The sequence below is a fragment of the Coenobita brevimanus genome, chromosome 23 (assembly GCF_032717465.1).
Source record: "Coenobita brevimanus isolate Jiangsu-jjx chromosome 23, ASM3271746v2, whole genome shotgun sequence".
Lineage (NCBI taxonomy): Eukaryota > Metazoa > Arthropoda > Malacostraca > Decapoda > Coenobitidae > Coenobita > Coenobita brevimanus.
In genome coordinates this window covers 73,053,288-73,075,787 of record NC_136976.1, presented here as the reverse complement: position 1 = coordinate 73,075,787, position 22,500 = coordinate 73,053,288, and the positions used below count along the sequence as shown (strand labels likewise).

At 44.8% G+C, this 22,500-nt stretch overlaps 1 protein-coding gene across 1 annotated transcript in view; it reads left to right on the top strand.

Annotated features, from left to right (window-relative positions):
• The window catches only part of LOC145392796 (uncharacterized), a 144,763-nt gene that overhangs the window by 41,157 nt on the left and 81,106 nt on the right, over positions 1–22,500 (top strand). The window contains 1 exon segment of the mRNA XM_080267083.1: positions 21,745–21,893. Coding sequence (XP_080123209.1) covers positions 21,745–21,893 — 149 coding nt within the window.

The window sequence follows — 22,500 nt, the reverse complement described above, 5'->3', positions numbered from 1 at the left end:
CGGTCTTCTCCTTAAGGAGGCTCCCTAACACCTCTTCCTTAGCGATTTAGTTTTGTGATATGGCTGGTTAATATCCTTTTATACGCTACTGATGCAGAGTATGGCGATGTTTGAAGGACTTATGTAACGCAGAATAGGACAGGAAGGTGTAATAAGCAGAATAAATCGCATAGGAAAAGGTGTTAAGGGAGCAGGTGGAGGCTTGATATGTTTTCCTGTCTGTAGTGTAGATGATGCTGTTTGATATTACCAGGCTGAGAATATGCTTAGTATGCTTCCCTTGACAATACATGATTCTCTCTGATATGATGCGTCAGGGAGGAAAGTGACGACGTGAAGACTAACTTTTGCGTCTGTCTGTGTTGTCTTATATTTATGTGTCCTACTTTCATTTTTTTTTTCTCCTCTTTATATTATCCCTCTTTCTCCTTTTTTCCTCCCTGTTCTCTCCATTTTCTCTGCCCAGTCTCTCTAACCCCTCCCTCTCTCTCTCTCTCCATGCTCTCTCTCTCTCTTCTTCTCTGTTTTTCTCAGTATAAAACAATATTCGCCCCCCACTTCATTTCCTCAACTCTGTCTCACATTTCTCTCCTCCTTCTCTCTCCATTTTCCGTTCTCTCTCTCTCTCTCTCTCTCTCTCTCTCTCTCTCTCTCTCTCTCTTTCCATTCTCTCCTCCCTCTCTCTCCATTCTCTCTTCCTTCTCTCTCCATTCTCTGCCCCTCCTCTCTCCATTCTCCCCTCCTTTTCTCTCCATTTTCTCTTCCTTCCCTCTGTCTCCTTTCTCATTCCCTGCCTCCTACGTCTCGTTCCGTATTCTTCTCTCTCTCTCTCTCTCTCTCTCTCTCTCTCTCTCTCTCTCTCTCTCCGTATTGTGTTCCTCTCCCCTCCTCTGATCTTTGCTCGCCTGTCATTCTCTATTTCCATCCCTTCAGATTTATTCCTTCTTCCTGTCTTTCCCCTCCTCTCTCTCTCTCTCTCTCTCTCTCTCTCTCTCTCTCCCTCTCTCTCATTTATCATTCCACTTTATCTCTTCCTTCCTTCCTCGCCACACTCTTTCTCGCCCACGTCCCGTCATACATCTTGGTTCGCCTCTGTCTTTCTCCTTTGTCCTCTCTTTTTTTCTCTCTCTCTTATCTCTCTCTCTCTTTCTTCTCTCTTTTCTCTCTCTCTTTCTCCTCTCTTTCTTATCTTTCCATTACTCCTGATTTATCTTGACATCTGTATTTTTTTTTTTCTCATCTCTTTTCTGCTGAACATTTTTTGTGCATTGTATATAAGTCTATTGTATTTATTATCCTGTTCTATCTATTTATCTATCTGTCTATCTACCTATCTATCTGTCTATTTATCTATCTATCTTTCATTCACCCTCTCTCATTCCATCCTTCATCCTTCGTTCTCCTCCCAGGCTATTTTTTTCTTCTTCCTTCCTTCCGTCCTTCCTTCCTTCCTTCTTCCTCTTCTGTCTCTCCTTCCTGCCCTCCTCCTTTCCTTCCTGCCTTTCCTTCCCCTTACTCCTTCTTTACCTCCATCCTCTTCTCTTTCTCCTTCCTTCCTTCCTTCTTGCCTCTTCCTACACTCTTCTCCTTCCTTCCTTCCTTCTTGCCTCTTCCTACACTCTTCTCCTTCCTTCCTTCCTTCCTTCCTTCCTTCCCTCCTTCCTCTCCTTATTTACTATTCCGAGTCAGTCCTTCTCTCGTCACCCTTCCCCTGTTCACATACATTCATACATTCAAACACAATGAAAACGCACACACATACACACTGGGTCAAAGTACACACACACACACACACACACACACACACACACACACACACACACACAGAATTAGATACACACAACTCGATAAAAGTACACAAACAGACATACGTAGATACACACGCGCACACAGGTAGAATAACACACACACACACACACACACACACACACACACAGGGTTATTTACACTCAGAAATAATATAAAATGAAGCCCTAGAGGGGAGACTAAACCATTTCTGGGTTCCTGTGTCAAAAGGGAGGGATGTGGCAATTTGGAAGCAGTTAATGAAATCCGGGACCTTTCCTGTGTGTGTGTGTGTGTGTGTGTGTGTGTGTGTGTGTGAGAGAGAGAGAGAGAGAGAGAGTACCAAGGTCAGCAGGACAATCTTTAGTGATGAGTCCATTGGTTTACTACACCACCATCACCACAATGTCACTTCACCACCATCATCACCACCACAACCACAATGTCACTTCACCATCATCACCACCACCACCACAATGTCGCTTCATCACCACCACAACAACCGCAACGTCTCTTCGCCACCACCACCACTACCACAACGTCTCTCCACCACCACCACTACCACCACCACAATGTCACCACCATCACAATGTCTCTTCACCACCACCACCACCACCACACCCTTGTTCCTGGGGGGGGAGGAAGTCAAGGGTCGAATAAGACCGGCGAAAGACAATATTGGAAGTGGGAGCAGATATTGGGAGCAGAGGGAGCCACAGGGAGCCACAGGGAGCCAGACGGAGGGGCCCAGGAGGGAGCCACGGGAAGGGAGAATGAGCCATAGGGAGATAGAGCCACAGGGAGCCAGAGGGAGCCAGAGGGAGCAAAAGTAAACCAAAGGGAGCCAGAGGGAGCAAAAGTAAACCAAAGGGAGCCAGAGGGAGCCAGAGGGAGCCACAGGGAGCCACAGGGAGCCAGACGGAGGGGCCCAGGAGGGAGCCACGGGAAGGGAGAATGAGCCATAGGGAGATAGAGCCACAGGGAGCCAGAGGGAGCCAGAGGGAGCAAAAGTAAACCAAAGGGAGCCACAGGGAGCCACAGGGAGCCAGAATTTAGACGGAGAGGAGATTACGCGAGGGGTCACTGAATATTCCCTTTTGATTCAGATAAATCTTAATGATGGAGGATTCAGGATTCAACCCCTTCAGTACGAGGAGCCAAAAATATGTATTAAAAAACGTTGTCGTGTTGAAGGGGTGAATGGAGGATTTTTTTTTTTTTTACCTCTTCATTATGAGGGAGAAGATGAATCATTGTTTGGATGATAATGATGATGATGATGATGATGATACTAATGAGAAAAATGAAAATAATAATAGTAGTAATAATAATGATAATAGTAATAATAATAATAATAATGATAATAATAATAATAATGACAATAATAATAATAATAATAATAATAATAATAATAATAATAATAATAGTAATAAATAATAATAATAATAATAATAAATAATAATAATAATAATAATAATAATAATAATAATGATAATAGTAATAATAATAATAATAATGATAATAATAATAATAATGACAATAATAATAATAATAATAATAATAATAATAATAATAATAAAAAGTTCACATATCCAACAAAATCAATTCATCTCTTATTCTACCTTCATGTTGACTCTCTCTCTCTCTCTCTCACTCTCTCTCTCTCTCTCTCTCTCTCTCTCTCTCTCTCTCTCTCTCTCTCTCTCTCTTAATTATAGGCCAGCAAAGTCCCCCGTAATCCCACTTCCGGCCAGGTGTGCATCCATCCAACAGGTAACTAATGATTTTTGGCCCAATTAACGAGGGAGGCCTGACGTAGCGGAAGTTAATTAGGGTTTGTACCTGTAGTCTCTCTCTAATTACCGTCATTAGCGCAAGATGAGATTATAGAGCAATGAAGGACTCTAATTACGAATATTTATGTTATGAATTTTTTTGGTATTAACTGAGAGTGAGTTTTGAAGGCTTGTTATTATTATTATTATTATTATTATTATTATTATTATTCCTATTATTATTATTACTACTACTATCATCATCATCATCAGGAAGTTACTAATGAGTGAGGAAGAGACAGATTCCATTCATTATTCACTTTATAAACTGCATTTCTTAACATTACATCATTTTCATCTATTCAGTCACCCCTCTTACTCATTTCCTCTCTTTCTTCTGCTTCTTTATCTGCTTAGTTATCATCATTTATCACTTCCTTTATCTTTATTTTTCCCTCGCTTTCTTTACTCTCTTCCCTCCTTCCACTTCCCTTTTCTTCCTCCTCTCTCCCTCTCTCCCTCTCTCTCTCTCTCTCTCCGTGTCCTGTCCCGGAAGAGTCTACATTAATACCGCTCTCTTTATCTCTCTCATTATCTCTCTCTATCTCTTCTCTTTGCCTTCCGTGTCTCTCTTCCTCTCTTCGTTGCCTAATACTTGTCTTTTTTTCTTACTATTTTCTTTCTTTTCCTTTCTTTTTTTCCTTACGCCTCTTTGTATTTCTTCATTTTTTTCCTTCTTCTTCATTTCAGTGTGTCATAACTTCAATCATTCGAGAGAGAGAGAGAGAGAGAGAGAATGTGTGTGTGTGTGTGTGTGTGTGTGTGTGTGTGTGTGTGTGCTAATGTCACATACATATGCAAAACACACACATCTCATGGTCGTTACTGGAAGGTCAGGATATATCAACAGAAAATTAATACACACACACACACACACACACACACACACACACACACACACACACACACACACACACACACACACATAACTTAAGACGTAATCCTGAAATACAGAGACAGGTGAAGGAGGCCCTGGCTGAGCACACACACACACACACACACACACACACACACACACACACACACACACACACACACACACTCCCTCTCTCTCACTCCCTCTCTCACTCATGTCTAACTACCGCCAACTACCCATTAAACGGCTCTAATTGGCCGTGCAACAGGGGAAGGAGACTGCAATGTGGCATCTTCTTTTAATGTTGCAAGACGATTTTGTGCAACTTACAAAAGGCGTGTTTTCTAAGTGAGGATATTAAGGGAAAATCAGCATTGGCTCTGTTATAAATCGTAGTGTTGTAGGATAGGCAGATAGATAGATAGATAGATAGACAGGCAGGTAGATAGATACATAAGTAGATAGACTGATAGATGGACAGATAGTAAAAAGTTTCAGACTGATGATGATGATGACGATGATAATAATGATGACTATTGCGATGATGATGGTGATGATGATGATGATGATATTTATGAACTATATTGTAAGCCGGAATCCAAAACAAGGAAGGAAAGAACGCAAAATCTCAATGGAATGGGCCACACACTCAATTAAACATCCTCTAAGCCCAAGGAATCCTAAAATAAATCTCTATACTCCATCTTTACCTTCAGCAACAAACCGTACCTCAAAAAATAAAGCAAAAATAAATCCATCGAGTTTACTAATAAAAAAAGGTTTATTGAGCCCGCCATTCAAGAGCATACCTGGCGAATCATTCATTAATTAAGGACCCTCTCACCTGCATTACCTGGGCACACCTGGATGCCTACCTTGGTGATTAACTGGCCGCTGTGGCAGGTGTGTTTGGGTGACCTTTAGTGGGTGTTGCTGCGGGATTTGGGATTTTGAGAGAGAGAGAGAGAGAGAGAGCTGTCAAGAGGCAATAAAACCTCTCCACCTGGTCTCACCTGTTGAGAGTTAAAACACATCAATCTCTCTCTCTCTCTCTCTCTCTCTCTCTCTCTCTCTCTCTCTCTCTCTCTCTCTCTCTTTCAATAAAAAAGTCCCTCCGTCTCTTCTCTTTCATTTTCTTCCATTCCTCTCACTCTCCTTTCATCATTTTTTTTCGCCCCTTTCATCATCCTCCCTTCCTTCGTCTCATTTTTAAAGAGAGAGAGAGAGAGAGAGAGAGAGAGAGAGAGAGAGAGCTATTTCTATTCCTGTCTTCGGCTGCCAGTCCTCTGTCATCTTCCCACTTCACTCTTCCTTCCTCCCTTAACCCCATCCCTCATGCCGAGAGAAAGAGTGAGTGAGAGGGGGAGAGAGAGAGAGAGAGAGAGAGAGAGAGAGAGCAGGAGGGAGGAAGGGAGGGAGGGAGGTGTCAGAGGTAAATAAGAAAAGGAGGTAATGGAAAATTTAAGATAGAGGAAGGAAGGAAGGAGGGAAGGAAAGGAAGAAGAAAAATGAAGGAAGGAGAGAAGGAACTAAGAAAAGAAGCAAGAAAGGAAAAAAGCAAAAAAGAGGAAGAAAAGAGAGAGAGAGAGAGAGAGAGAGAGAGGAAGAAGGTACTCGAGGAGGGGGGGGGGTAGTAGGGGGTCTAGTGGCAAATATTTACATAACGCAGTAAGTGTCTGTCTTCTACTCCCGTCTCTCTCTCTCTCTCTCTCTCTCTCTCTCTCGTACCCTACACACCTGTCCCCCCTCCCCACCTTTAATCACCTCATCATTACCTGTAAGAGTTACCTGCCCGTCTTTGGCTATCTCTCTCCTCTACTCTTCTTCTCTCTTTTCTCCCCCTTCTCTCCACTCCTCTCTTTTCTTTGTACCTGTCTTCTTTTTCACCTTTTTTGTTTTGTTTTCTTTCTTCCTCTCTCTCTCTCTATTTCTCGTCAATTTTTTTCTCTCACGTTTTCTTTCTTTTTTCTTACAGTCCTTCATTCTTACTTTCATTCTTATTTCTTGCTTTTCTTATTTTTTCCTATTTTTTCTCTCTTTCTTCCCTCTCCTTCTTTCCCATATATTTTTCTTTCTTTCTTATATACTCTTTCATTCTTTCCATATCTTTTCTTCTCCTTTCCCCCTTTGTTTTCTTTTCCTCCTTTCTTCAATTTCTCTCTCTCACTCTCTCTCTCTCTCTCTCTCTCTCTCTCTCTCTCACACACACACACACAAGTATTTTAGATTATGTTTTTTATGTATTCCTTTGAATATATGTATTTTGTGTTCCTTCTTCCTAGCTTTCCTTCTCTTTCCCTCTCCCTACCTCCCTATCTTCCTCTTTTCTGCCTCCCATCTCTATTTCCCCCTCTTCCTTCAACTCCTAATTAAGCACACCTGGCCCTCACCTTCCCCCCTCTCTCACCTTTCATTACGGCTTCTACCTGGCTGCCCTTGACTACCATCCACTTCCACGCACTCTGTCAACACACTTTATAACCTCCTCCCTCCCCTCTTCACACTCCCCTCTCCCCACTACACAAACACTAAGAGGAAAGGCTACGTTCAAGTTTGTCTCCCTCACATCTTCAAGCTTAGGATGATGATGGAGTGGATGGTGATGGGGTGGATGATGATGGGGTGGATGATGGTGGAGTGGGTGATGATGGAGTGGGTGATGATGGAGTGGGTGATGATGGAGTGGGTGATGATGGAGTGGATGATGATGGGGTGGGTGATGATGGAGTGGGTGATGATGGAGTGGATGATGATGGGGTGGGTGATGATGGAATGGATGATGGTGGAGTGGATGATGATGGGGTGGGTAATGATGGAGTGGATGATGATGGAGTGGATGATGATGGAGTGGATGATGATGGGGTGGGTGATGATGGGGTGGATGATGATGGAGTGGGTGATGATGGAGTGGGTGATGATGGATGATGGATTTTGTGTTTTTCTTCTTACACGTGAGGGAAAGAATCAAACTTTACCTTATTCTTAATCTTGAAGACTTTGAAATATCCTTAAGGCAATAAATCCTACAACATATATATATATTTTTTTTTACAGGGAAGACAAAAAGTTTGGACGATAAAATGCAGTAGATGGAATAGAAAATAGTGTTATGGTTGCAGAGTGAAAATTCAACTCAAAAGAAGAAACTGCAGTCGTGTTTTATGTGTGTGTGTGTGTGTGTGTGTGTGTGTGTGTGTGTGTGTGTTTTCCTCTGTACGAAACCCCTTCTCAAGACGTCAACTCTCGCCAATTACGCCATCCTTAACCTAACCCAGTATCTCCTCAACTCGCCAATCTCGCCAAACCCGTCAACCCCGCCACACCTAGCCTGACGCGAAGTGGCAGTGCGTCAGAGCGGATGTTGAACGTTGCCTCACTCACAACATTATGCAAAGCGAGACATTTCCTGACCAAACACTATTCTCTTCACATTCTTAACCCTTCCACGTGATAGTAATTTCTCTTCTAACTAGCCTAACTTCTCTCTAGGCACTGTTAGACGATTTATTTCCCAACTAAGATCGATTTAGATGTGGTGTGTTCGATCTCGTGGAATAAAATAGTTAGGGGTTAAAGAAAATAAGAAATAATGTTGATGGTAATAATAGTAATCATCATCGTTATCATCATCATCATCATCATCGTCATCATCATAACCTCATTTCCCGCTTTTATGAGTGGCCTACGCAAAATCCAAAAACAGAATAAATTAGTAAATAAATAAATAAATAAAACACAAAACCACGAGAATCCATCATTATCATTACACGTCTGAAAAAAAAATTCCATTCATACAAAATATAAAAAAAACAAAAAAACAAAAAACAGTTCCATTTATCTCATCGTGGAGAGAGAGAGAGAGAGAGAGAGAGAGAGAGAGAGAGGAGGGGATAGGAGGGAGAGGGGGAGGAGGAAGGGGAAGGGAAGGAGAGTGACAGAAGATGACGAAGGGGAGCGAAGTGAAGAGGAAAAGAGGGGATGAGAAGGAATAAAGAGGGGAAAGAAAGGGGACGAGAGAAAGTAGAGAGGGGAAAGAGAGCGTAGAAAGAGGATGAGAGAGAAAATGGGGGAGGAAGACAGGGGTTAAGAGAGAGAATAAAGAGAGGGGAACGAGAGGAGCTGAAAGAGAATAAGGAGAGAGGGGGGAAAGAGGGGAGCTGAGAGAGGATAAAGAGAGGGGATGAGAGCAAATAAAGAGAGGGGAAAGGGGAGAGAGAGAGAGAGAGAGAGAGAGAGAGAGAGAGAGAAAGGGGAGAAACAAAATGACCCTCAAAAGTACCCCTCCCTGCTAGGCAACGCTTTGTGGGGTTAATTGCATCACACAGTTTTAAATAGTAGTCGCCCAGGTTGCCATTGGAGACCTGAATTGACTCCTTGACCTCCTACGGTGAGCTACGGTGAATTACGGTGAACTACGGTGAGCTACGGTGAGGGACGGTGAGCTACGGTGAACGACGGTGAGCTACAGTGAACTACGGTGAACGACGGTGAGCTACGGTGAATTACGGTGAGCTACGGTGAGCTACAGTGAAAGACGGTGGACTACGGTGAACTGCGGTGAACGTGTCCTGAAGAGACCTAAATATAATAGTTTCACGGTAGCAGGAACCAAAACAAAATCAGGAACAATGGTACTAACATTTTTGATACCTACTGTGCATAACAACATTCCTTAGTCTGGCACGCACGCACGCACACACACACACACACACACACACACACACACACACACACACACACACACACACAATATCCCCTCGCCTCCCCTCGCTTACCCTCATCCCTTCCCCTCATCCTTTCACCCTTCACCCCTCAACCTTCTCCACACACACCCTCCTTCCTTTCCCTCTCCCCGTCCCCTTTCGCTATTCCTCCTCTTCCCACTACCTTCACTTCTTTCCCTCATCTCCCCTCCCCTCACCCCTCACCCTTCTCCCCTCACCCTTTCCCCTCGCACAAAGAAAGGTCAGCTATTGTAATCCAACCTCGACCTTCTTTGATATCCTGCATTCAGAGGGCAATATCACAACCACCCCTCTGCTCAAACCATTTTCCCCTCTTCATCTTCTCCCCTCTCTGTGCCTACGTTTTCCTCCTGTTCGTATTTCCTCTTTCCTTAATTTTCCCCTTTCTTTCTTTTCTCCTTCCCCTCCTTCTTCACTTCTCCTGTTTTCTTCCTTTCCTTTCCTCTCCTCACTTTCGCATCTCCTGTCTCTACCCAACCTTCCTTCCCCTTTTCCTCTTCCTTCTTCCCCCTGTTTCTCACCTCTTTCCTCTCTCCTTCCTTTCCTTTAGTGTCTCCTTTTACTCCTTTCTCTCCTCACGTTTCCCATTTCCATGTCCACCCTTTCTTCCTTTCTTAATTCCTCTCCCCTTTTCCCTGTTTCTCACCCTTTCTTCCTCTTCTAACCTTCAGTATTTTCTCTCTTCACTCTTCTTCCCTTCTTCCTCTTCCTTTCTTCCTTTAGTATGTACTCTTTCCTCTTTTCATCTTCTCTCTCTCTCTCTCGCTCTCTCTCTCTCTCTCTCTCTCTCTCTCCTTCATGTGGTGGCACTGATTTTACCACACGGCTCCACTGCCCTGTTATACAAACTTACTTCCCTCCCTATCCCCCGAAAGGAGAATGGTGACTAGAGGGGCAACTTCAGCCTGCAGTCCACTGGGTTCACGTTTATATGAACCTGGGGCTTCAGTTATTAATACAGTCTAGTGTATGTAATATATTTTTCACCACTGGCTTCTTCCATCAATTCATTTTTTTTTTCGACATTAATCATCCCCCCCAAAAAAAAAAAAATCTGTCTGTCCCCCTCTATTGTTTTTCTTATATCTTTACCAATATCATTTTTTTCAGTTTTTCTTTTCTTTCTTTTCTTTTTTTGTCTTTAGCACCTGCCTCAGATTCTTCGTCAGCGTCATCAGTTTTTCCACACAATAATTCCGGGTTCACAATTTCTCCTTTGACCCTTCCTTTACCTCTGCCACGATTCCTGTCTCGCTCCCTGGCTGGCCTCTCCCTTTTCCTCCCTGTTTTTTCTCCCTTATTTTTGTCTTGATTTTACTAGTCTTTATTTCCTCACTCCTTTCTTCTTCCTTTATTTTCAGCTTAACTCTCTCTCTTATTTTTTTTCTTTACTTCTTTTTTTCTTTCCTATTATTCTTTTTTTCTCTCTTTGCATTTTTTAATATATTGATTTTACAGATTTTTTTTTATTTTTTTTTTTTTTGGGGGGGGCTTCTCCGTGTGTTCCTTTTTTTTTTATGCTTCCACAATTTTTATTTATTTATTAATTAATTTATTTATTATTTTTTTGCCGTCCTTCCTGCTTCCCTCACACCTGTCGAGCTTGTATTTTCATCATCATCATCATCATCATCATCATCATCATCATCTAGACTTCTTTTCTTTTTTATTCCGTCTAAATCTATGTCTCACTTCTGTTAATTGGGTGGATGGGAACCAGAACTCTCTCTCTCTCTCCCTCCCTCTCTCTCTCTCTCTCTCTCTCTCTCTCTCCCTCCATTTACTCTGCTCATAAACCCCAGCCTCAATTTTTTGCTGAATTATCGGCGACTTTTTTCACCACATTTCCCCCCCTGGCAATTTTTTCCCCTCTCTCTCTTTCCCCTCTACTCCTACTCTCTCTCTACATTTTCCCCTTTTTTTCCTATATATTTTTTTCTTTATATTTTAGGTTATATATCTTAAAATGAACCCCTTTCCTAGGAGAATTTTTTTTCGAAGGATGATATAAATTGAAAAAATGTGTGAGAATAATATTGAGTTTAAGTGAGAATTATAGCATTGGAGAGACTGATGCTTATGATATTCTCTATCTCTCTCTCTCTCTCTCTCTCTCTCTCTCTCTCTCTCTCTCTCTCTCTCTCTCTCTCACACCGACGACTATCTTCCTACACCCTCCTCCACCTTCCCAAATACCCACACCCTACCCCACAACACTTCCTTACCCCAACCTGCCTTCCCCTCTCCTCTTTCCCCACCCTCAACCGCTCTTCCACCCTCTCCACGCTCTTCCCCACCCTTTTCACACCCACACCCACCCTCCAGCACCCTTCCCACACCCACACCTCCCCTACACCCACACCCACACCCACCCAGTATCACAATGTACGCCCTCACCCCATCCTGATTGCATCCTACATCATCCCTTTGCTTGCCTGGGAGATAGTGGGCGAGAGAGAGAGAGAGAGAGAGAGAGAGAGAGAGAGAGAGAGAGATCTGAATTACACTACGTGGGTAACTTTGTCTCATCTGTTATTACGTTATTTAAGGTGACTGAAAAAAACAAATATCACCTGAATGTCACCTGCCTGGATTAATTAACTTTATATTTATAGACTGCCGATGGATTTACCTGTTAATTTCCGTAGGTGTCATAAAGGTAAAAAACATCATTATCAGCATTATACTTATCACTGCTTTCATGTTCTGTTGCATTATCATCTTTAACTTCATCGCCATTATCATTATTATTATTGTTATTATTATTATTATTATTATTATTATTATTATTATTATTTTCCTCTTCCTCCTCCTTCTCCTCCTCCTCCTCCCCCTCCTTATCATCATCATCATCATCATCATCTATCATTACCATATAATTCTCTAGGTCTGTCCACTAATTACGTATGATAATGATATGGAAAATGATATGCAGATCAAAGTGGGATTTATTGATGATGATGATGATGATGATGATGATGATGATGATGATGATGATGATAGCTGCTGGCAACTTGATCATTAAACTACTGTGGCCCCTAATGGGTGTCCTCAGAGGGGTTAATTGGCCTCATGCCGTCACTAATTAGCCTAAACAAGCATGCAATTACCACATCCATTAGCCATTCACGTTGAGTCCACTAAGTCCATTGTCCTGGCTTCATGGTTTGCTCCCCTCTCCCCCTGTCCCCTCTGTTGTCTCCCCCACCTTCCCCCCCCGGTCTCTTGGCTCCCCCTCCCTCCCTCCTTTTCCCACTTTTCCCCCTCCCCACTCCCTTTCTTTCTCCCTCTGCACACCTCCCCATCGTCCCCCCTCCACCCTAACAACCCCCACTCTTTTCCCCCCTACCCTTCTCTCCCCCCTCCCTTCTCCTCCACCACCTCATCCCCTCCCTCTCCCCTTCTCCCCTCCCACTCTCACAATTCCTTCTACATTTCACCTGAACCTCTCCCCTTTTTTCTCCCCCCCCTTCTCCTCCTCTCCCCCCTTGATTATTATTTCTCCACCCCCCCCGGCATCTCTTCTCCCCACCTTCCCTCCATCTTTCCTACTTCTTCTTTTGACCTTTCCTCTTTACTTCTTTCCTTCCTCCCCTCCCCCTCTCTCTCTCTCTCTCTCTCTCTCTCTCTCTCTCAACAGATTTCTCCCTCGTGCCTACTATCTCAGCCTGCCCATTCATTCTTCTTCCTGCCTCACCCATACCCTCACCCTGCCTCACCCTTGCCTTACCCTGCCTGATCCTGCTTTACCTTGCCTTACCTGCAATGCCTGTCTACCCTGCTACTACCTAACCTACCTACCCTGCTTACCTTCCCAGCTTACCCACTCTGCCTTCCCACCATACCCACTTACTCTGCCTCACCCACCCACAGTCCCCCGCCTGCCTCGCCACCCACTGCCTCACAACCCTGCCTCACCCGCCCATAATCCCCTCGTTTCCCTCACCACCCTGCCTACCCCTGCCTCACCACCTTACTACCCCTGCCTTATCACCATACCCACCCCTGCCTCACCACACTGCTTCCCCCTACCTCACACGCCCATAATCCCCTCGTCTGCCATACCATCCTGCCTACCCCTGCCTCACCACCCTACCTATCCCAGCCTCATCACTCTGCCTACCCCTTCCTCAACACCCTGCCCACCCCTGCCTCACCACCCTACCCACCCCTGCCTCACCACTCTACCTACTCCTGCCTCACCACCCTACCTATCCCAGCCTCATCACTCTGCCTACCCCTTCCTCAACACCCTGCCCACCCCTGCCTCACCACCCTACCCACCCCTGCCTCACCACTCTACCTACTCCTGCCTCACCACACTGCCTCCCCTGCCTCACCCGCCAACAATCCCCTCGTCTTCCTCACAACCTGCCTACCCCGGCCTCACCCATCCACAATCCCTGCCTACCCCTGCCTTACCTCCCTGCCTACCCCTGCCTCACCACCCTGCCTACCCCTGCCTCACCATTATTAGCGGGCGTGTCCAGCCGCTGTCAACATACCTTGCTTTATTGGCCACGATGGGGGCTCTCTTCCCCCCCACCCCTTTCTCTCTCTCTCTCTCTCTCTCTCTCTCTCTCTCTCTCTCTCTCTCTCTCTCTCTCTCACACACACACATGGCTACGTATACCTGTAAATGATTCTACTATGGCTGATTACACCTGAGTTGTTAATTACCTGGGACTAATTAAGGTATAGCTAGCCCAGGTAGTGTCTTTTACCTTCACCCTCACCTTTGCTACGGGGGACTCAGTGTTTATAAGCCTTCTCTCCCTCACCCCTCCCTCCCGCCTTCACCCCTCCCTCTCTCCCTCCCTCACTCCTCCCTCCCTCCCTCCCTCCCTCCTTCCCTCACCCCTCCTTCCTAACCCTTCCTTCTCTCCCTCTGCTTCTCATTTCTCCCTCAAATCTCATTCCCTCCTTCACCTCTCGCTCCTCCCTCACCTCTCCTTCCCTCCGCCTTCCTCCCTCCCTCATTCACTCTTTACCCCTCCTTCATTCCCTCACCTCTCCTTCCTTCCTTCACCCTTCTTTCCCCTCATCCTTCCCTCATCCTCTCTCTCCTTCCCACAAATGTCATAAGTACTTGAATATTCATCTCTCTCTCTCTCTCTCTCTCTCTCTCTCTCTCTCTCTCTCTCTCTCTCTCTCTCTCACACACACACACACACACACACACACACACACACACACACACACACGTTCGCCTGTCTGCAAAAGGCCTCAAGGAATCACCAACTTTTCGCCTCCCTGTAACTCCGTCCGCCATTTTTTTTCTTTTTCTTATTTTTTTTCTGGCTGTGTAGATTTTTATTCTCTCTCTCTCTCTCTCTCTCTCTCTCTCTCTCTCTCTCTCTCTCTCTCTCTCTCTCTCTAACAGACTTTATTTTGTTACCAGAGACTCACCTGGCGGAATTATGTGTTGTGGGGGCGGCCCAGTCTGCCGGTGTGGGCGTGGGCGTGGCAGTGGGAGTGGGAAATGAATAAATGATGTAGGATTGAGAGTACTGAAGGAGCCGTCCCCTGAACACACAAGGAGGAGTGGAAGAGGGGTATATAAGCGTAGGAAATCCATATATCAACTCTACTCCTTTCACCTTAACTTGGCCCAGATTTTCGTCCTTTTGCAGCTCACTCCACATCGCTCAGTGGCAGAAAAGAGACAATACTACGACTCTACATCCTCTCCATAGCACTTCTTCGTGACTGGCATCGTAATCTAGTGTTAATACAATCAGTGTTCAAGATGGATGATGGTAATTTTAGGCCAAGTTAAGGTGAAATGAAGATAGTAAGGAAGGAAAGGATAGTTTAGAAGAGGATAGTTAAGAAGAAGAGGATAGTTAAGTAGAAGAGGATAGTAAAGTAGAAGAGGATAGTAAAGAAGAGGATAGTACAGAAGAGGATTGTATGGAAGATGATAGTAAGAAAGAAGAGGATAGTAAAGGAAGAAGAGTATAGTAAGGAAGAAGGGGATGGTAAAGAAAGTAAAGGATAGTAAGAAAGAAGAGGATAGTAAGGAAGAAGATAATAGGGAAGTAGAGGGTTGTTAAGAAGAAGATGGTAAGGAAGAAGTGCAAGGGAGCAAGTCTTTTCACCGTGACCCTGGATCATATAAGGTCAAGATGAATGCAGTGGGGAGAGGCTGGGTCAGAGGTCAACAGCAGCAAAGGAACCAGCCTACAGATGGTTAGGTGGGGCGGTGGTGGGGTGAAGGGGTGGTCAGAGGTGGTGGGGAAGTGTGGGGGGAAGTGGGGAAGAGAAGGGAGTGGATGGTGGAGGTTGTTGGAGGAAAGTTGAAGGAAATAAAGGAATTGGTAGTAGTTGTAGTAGTAGTAGTAGTAGTAGTGGTGGTGGTGGTGGTAGTAGTAGTAGTAGTAGTAGTAGTAGTAGTAGTAGTAGTAGTAGTAGCAATATATTTAAGTAAGAGTATGTATTGTCTTACCTGGATTCTCATTTTCTTTTCACGCATTTACCTGGGCACACAAACCAATTTATTTTTCCTTTTTCCTTTTTCCCAAGTGACCCGTGAGGCCCTGGCGGTGTCCTGCGAGTATGACAAGGCCGGGATGCTGAAATATACAGGAGCGCGTCATGTTTTATCCCTGACGTTTTGGGTAGAAGGAGAGGAAGACCGAGGACGAGGTGGAGAAAGAATAAAGGTGTCATTTCAGGTTCCCGTTTCTCATAAGTTTCCCCTTCCTCTCCCATTCTCACTCACCCCTCTCTTCTCCCCCTCACCCCTCACTCCCTTCCCTCTCCCTCTCCCTTTTCTCCCTCATCCCTCCCTCCCTCTTTCTCTTTCTCCCTCACTCACTTCTCTCCCTCACCTCCCTCAAGCCTTATCCTCTCCCTCCCTTCCTCCTATCTTCACCCCCTCAACCCTACCCCCTCCAACCTCCCTTCCACCTCACTCCTCCCCCTCCCCACTTCTCCAGGTACTCCTTAAGGCGTGTCTTGGGGCCAGGTACCCCCCCAAATTTTTTCCTGAGGACCATAAATATTAGCCAATGGGGGTCCCGGCAATATTTCCCAAGGCGGATGGAAACTATTGGGGAAAAAGGGAGAAGACAAGTGGCGGCCATCTTCCTCCTCCCCCTCGAGGGTCATCTTGGCAAATCTTGGAAGGGGAGAGACGGTGTATATATTTTTGGGGGGTATTTATTGTTATTATTATTTTTTATGGCTATTGTTATCATGGTTATTGTTTTTGTTATTATTATTATTATTATTATTATTATTATTATTATTATTATTATCATTATTATTATCATCATCATCATTATTGCTGTTGTTATTATTATTATCATCGTTCTTACTATTATTATTATTATTATTATTATTATTATTATTCCTAATAAAACCATTGAAACAAACTTTGACTTTTCTCTGTCTGTCTGTCTATCTGTCCATTTATCTCTACACTAAATTACTCAGCCTCTTAAATAAAAGTGGACACAATTATTCAAATACATTCATGGATAGGAATGGAAGAAAAACCTTATTCATCACTTATTCATTTCATCAAGTAATTATTCATCCCTTAATCATTCATCTCTCTCTCTCTCTCTCTCTCTCTCTCTCTCTCTCTCTCTCTCTCTCTCAGCGTGAGGTGGTGAGCGGGCGAGGAGATAAAGAGTGAACTAAAGACAGCTTGCCAGAGTGAGAGAGTGCCAAGGTGTCTCTCTCTCTCTCTCTCTCTCTCTCTCTCTCTCTCCACCCTGGCACCCTCACTGACCCTCCTCCACTACTACTAGTTCTACTACTACTACTACTACTACTACTACTACTACTACTACGACTACTGCCACTACTACTACTGCTACTACTACTACTACGCTTCCACTGCCCTCTACTTTCCTCCTCCCTCCATTTCTCCCCTCCCCTCCCTTGCACTTAACCCCTTCACCTCTCCCCTCCCCTCTCTCTTCTCCCCCTACTCTACTCCTCCCCCTCCCCCACTCCACACACGGTCATCACACTCTCCCCTCACCCCTACCATCCCCCTCTCTCTCTCCCCCTCACCCCATGCATCCCTCTTCCCAGTCTACCCCCTCTCTTCCTCTCCCCCTTCCCCTTCCCCTCCCCATCTCTCTCCCTTCCCCTCCCCCCTCCCCTCCCCCCCCATGGCACTGACCTCATGGACGTAAAAGTATGGTAAAACACTACCATTCCCCCGCCATGACTATGCACACACACACACGCACACACACACACACACACAAGTTCGTCTGTCTGCTTAGATGTGCGGATAATAGTCCGTGTACACCGTTGACTGTGTGCACGGTAGTCTGTGTGCACCGTAATTTTTGTGTGTACTGTAGTGTGTGTGTGTGTGTGCGTGTGTGTGTGTGTGTGTGTGTGTGTGTGTGTGTGTGTGTGTGTGTGTGTGTGTGTGCATTCTGCTGTGTATCTTTAAAAGTCGTGGGCTTGAGAGAGAGAGAGAGAGAGAGAGGGGGGGGGCCAAAATAAGCAGGCGTAAAGAAAATGAGAGAAGCAAAAATACAATGAGAGTCATGGAAGGGGGTATGCATCCTGTGAGAGTGAGAGAGAATAAGAAGCTGGAGGAGAAATGTGAGAAAGTAAGCGAGCGGCAGAATGGAAGGCTGTGAAAGAGTAAGCAAGAATAAAGAAAGTGAGAAAGTAAACAAGGAAGAAGCAAGATAAGGCTATGAGTGAGAAAAAAGTGAGAGAAAAGGGGATAAGAAAGTGAAAGAGAGAGAGTAAGAAAGGGACCGTAAGACAGTAAGCTAGTGAATAGAAAGAGAGAGAGAGAGAGAGAGAGAGAGAGAGAGGGGTAGGGGGAGTACCGAAGCCCCGAGTCCAGAGGCAGAGAGTGAGAGAGAAAGCCCAGTCAGTGTGGCTCTGACCATCGAGGGGGAAGGTTACGTCGCGCCCGTCCCTGTCCTCCCTTCAACGTGCCGTCTTCACCCCCCTGTGGCCACCATTTCCCAGCCGCCCACACGCCCCCACGCCCGCCCCCCACACCCACACACACGCCCACGCCCACCTAACCCCCTACACGCCCAAACCACCCCAAGGGAGACGAAAAGAGGATGAAAATGAGTCAAGGAATTTGCGTGTGGCGAGTGAGCGTCCTGCACGAGAGGCCAGGTGAAGTTTGGTAGCCAGGCGACGGACGCACGAACGGCTGGCACAGGTGTCTGCCTCACTGCCTGCCTGCCTGCCTAACCCACCGTCCCAATACCTCATTCATCCTTCCAGATACCCACCTACCTGACCATGAACCTCTCTGCCTGCGTACCTGCCTACCTCCCTACCTGTCTGATTGCCTACCTGCCCTTGTAATACCTGTACTCCATTCATACCACCTCACCTCTCCTGCCTAATACCTCATTCATACTGCCTTACACCCTTCCCTCTTTCATACTCACCTTGCCTGCCTACCTCGCTGCCTGCCATACCTACCTCCCTGCCTGCCTTACCTACCTCCCTGCCTGCCTCCTTATCAACCCTGCCTCACCCACTTTGCTCCTTCATTCATCCTTCCTCTTTAGTCCCACACACACACACACACACCTGGTCTCCCACTCCTCTCTTATCTTTTGACTCTCCTCACCCACCCCTCCCTCCTGCCTACCTCACCACCCCCCCTTGCCTCACTCCCTCATTCTCTTCTTCTTTGCCTTACTGCTTCCTCCTCCTCTTCCCTTCTTTACCTCTTCTTCCTCCTCTTCCTTCATCTCCTTCACCTACTCCATTCATTATATTTTTTTCTTCTCTCTTTTCTGTCTCTCTCTATTACTCTTCTTACTTCACTTCTCTCTCTCTCTCACTCTCTCTCACATTACACTCCCTGCCTCACATTACCTCCCTGCATCCCCTCCTGCCTCATCTTTGCCTCATCTCTGCTGCCTCACTCTGCCTCACCCCACAACTGCCTTACCCTTCCACTCTGCGTATCCATTTCCGTCCCCCATTTCCTTCCTTATTCTTCTGATTACCTGTCTCCTTCATCTCTCTCCTGCCTCACCCCTCTCTATCTCACCCCCTCTCTACCTCACCTCTCCTGCCTCACCCCTCTACCTCACCTCTCTGCCTCACCCCTCTCTATCTCACCTCTCAACCTCACCCCTCTCTACCTCACCTCTCTGCCTCACCTCTCTACCTCACCCTCTTCTTACCTCACCTCTCTCTTACCTCACCTCTTTTCTTCTCACCTGCCTATTAAACACCTGGGGAAGGAGGCTAAGACATTTATGACACCTGGCCTGCCTCATTAACACTAAATCACCTGTGCTAAATTACTTCTTACCTGTGATTAATGACCTGGTATTTAAGGCCATGAGTGAATCATTAGCATCATTAAGTGTGATAAATGATAAGAATAATTAATAACCGAGAGTAATTAGGTAATATCATTGTTAATTATACACGTCTTACTAATAACCACGAAGGAGTCATCAGCAGCTGTATCTATGGCTACAGAAAATAAAAATAAACTTTGATAAATTACTTGAGAATCCGATAATGAGAATACAATAAAAATAAATAATGCATCCTATAGTTATTCAATGCTGCAGTAGTGATAACAGCGATAAGGGTTATAAAAAGGTCTATCTATCTATCTATTTATCTATCTATCTCATACCCAGACGCTATAAAATGTTAAATGAAATATATTACCATTAATTGATAAACACTCTAAAAATTAAAAACATAATTATCAGAAAAAAATCCAAAAAAAAACTGATTGGCTCAAAAATTATCAATGAAAAAAAAAAATGAGAATATGAACTAGATAATTATTCATTTTTAACAAAAGTGAATGAATAAATAAATCACTAAGTTATTTTGGTGGATGAATAACCGTCTCAGATATTTAATAATCTCGTGGGTTATGACTGCAGAGTGATTGATGGATATTTTGTGAGGTCTGGAAATTTAGTGAATGAAAAAATATATATATATGAAAGATAATAAAATAAAAAACGGAAATTGAAATGAAGGAAAAATGAAAAAAAGGAAGAATGGAAAATGAAAAAACGTAACGAAGAAAAAAGCCAAAAATATGAACTATAAATAAGAAAATAAAGACAATGAGTGATAATAAAACAAGCTCGATTAATAAAGACTAACCCAAATGAAGTAAAAAGTGAAAGTAAGAGAGAAGAGAGAAAAAGAGTGAGTGAAAGAGGGAAAGAAGTGACACCAAAGAGAAGGAAAGAGTAAGAGGAAGAAAAGACAGGAAGGAAGGGGAAAAGAATCAAGAAAAGACAGTGAGAGAGTCAAGAAGAGAGAGAGGGGGGGTGGGGAGAAAGAAAGCAAGGACAAAGTAAAAGGGAGAGAAGGAAGGAAAGGGAAAGAGAAAGAGAAAGAAAACACATAGGAAGGACGGAGGAAGAAAGACAGACGGAAGGGGAGACGATAGAAAAACAAGGAAGAAGAACAACCACAGCATCATCTTCACAACCAACGCTCCCTGACCCCTCATTCTCCCCCTTAACCCCCCACTTCTCCCCTACCCCGCACCCCCTCCCCTTCCCCAGAAAGGGTAGGGGTAAACACAGTCCCAACCCAGACATTCCCAGAACCTTCAACTGCTTATTGCATTAGGCACAACTGCACCAGATTTGTCAAGAATTTTTAGTGGTTGAACATATTATCAGGAACAGCAACAGACAGGCGGGGATACTAAGAACCTCAACTATAATTCTGGTTATTAAGAGCACATAAAGGGTTAAAAAAGAAATAGAAACTGAGAAATAAGGGAAGCACACACACACACGCACACACACACACACACACACACACACACACACACACACACACACACACACACACACACAGGGAGAGAGAGAGTATAGTGTCAAATGTCAAGTTAGCGAGGGAGGGGTTAAGCGCGGTTTGCTTGGCTGACACCTGAGACGGGCTAATGAGTCAGCGAGGCAGGTGAGGAGAGGGAGGAGGAGGGGTGGGGAAAGGGAGAGACACAGAGGGTGTGGGAGGGAAAGAGGGGGAGGGAGTGAAGGAAGGGGAGAATCAGGGGGAGCCGCCATGGTCACTGCTCACTGCCATCATTCTTCGACTCAGTGCCACCAAACTTCGAATCCCGATGAAGCTTCGAGGCAGTGGAAGCAAGTTTCGAAACAGTGCCATCATCAGGTTTCGAGTCGGCTCCATGACTCCTCGAATCACTGCCATCTAACTTCGAGACAGTGCCATCAAGTTTCGAATCAGTTCCGGCAAGTGTTGAGTCATTTTCATCACGTCTCGAATCCCTGTCATGTAACTTTGAACCCCTGTCAGCTTGGTTTAATACAGTGTCATTAAACTTTGAGACATTGCCATTAATCTTTGAATCAGTGCCATGAAGCTTCGAGAAACTTTCAGGTCTCGAAACAGTGCCATCAAGCTTGACGACAGTTCCATAAGACATTGAAACAGTGTCATTACGCTTCATTACGGCGCCATAACACTTTGATAGTGCCATCAAGCTTCAGAACAGTGCCATTAAGTTTCGAGACTGTGCCATAATGCTTAAACACGGTGTTCTTAGCCTTTGAAACTGTGCAATCGAACTTTGACCCTGCCATCAAACCTCGCAATTTTATCAAGCTTCGAAACAGTGCCAGCAAGACTCGAGACAGTGCCATCACGCCTAAGAGTCACATCAAGTCCTTCCGAGTCACCCTAAACAACATACAGGTGAGTCACTGATCATTGAGTCACAGAGGTATTAGTCATGGAGGATCTTAACCAATACTGACAATTGAAAAGTCTCCACAGTAAACAATTATTATAATTCTTTCACCTTAGCTTGGCCCATATTTTCCTCCTGAGTTTTTCTTCTTTTTTCACGTAGCTCAGAGGCAAAGAGAAACAGCACTAAGGCTCTACATCCTTTCCAAAGCACATCTTCGTGACTAGCATTGTATTCTACTGGTAAAGTGGTAATCTCATTGTAACCCTGTATTCAAGATAGATGGTTAGTACACGCCACTTTAAAGTTAAAAGAGTATGTCATGAATCGTTTTTGCCACATTTTCCTCTTCACCTTCACTCGTGCGTGGGTGTGAAATGTATGAGTGAAGATAAATGTATACACGTGGGCTCTACACAACATACGCTCAAGATAGGGTGTAAGTATGGACGTTTATCCCTGAGTCCCTAATCCCTGCGTCACCAATCCCTGAGTCAGCCTGGTAGTTCTGTTAATCCGTGAGTCACCCTGGCAGTCGTGTAAAGCCGTGAGTCAGCCTGAGAGTTCTGTTAATCCGTGAGTCACCCTGAGAGTTCTGTTAATCCGTGAGTC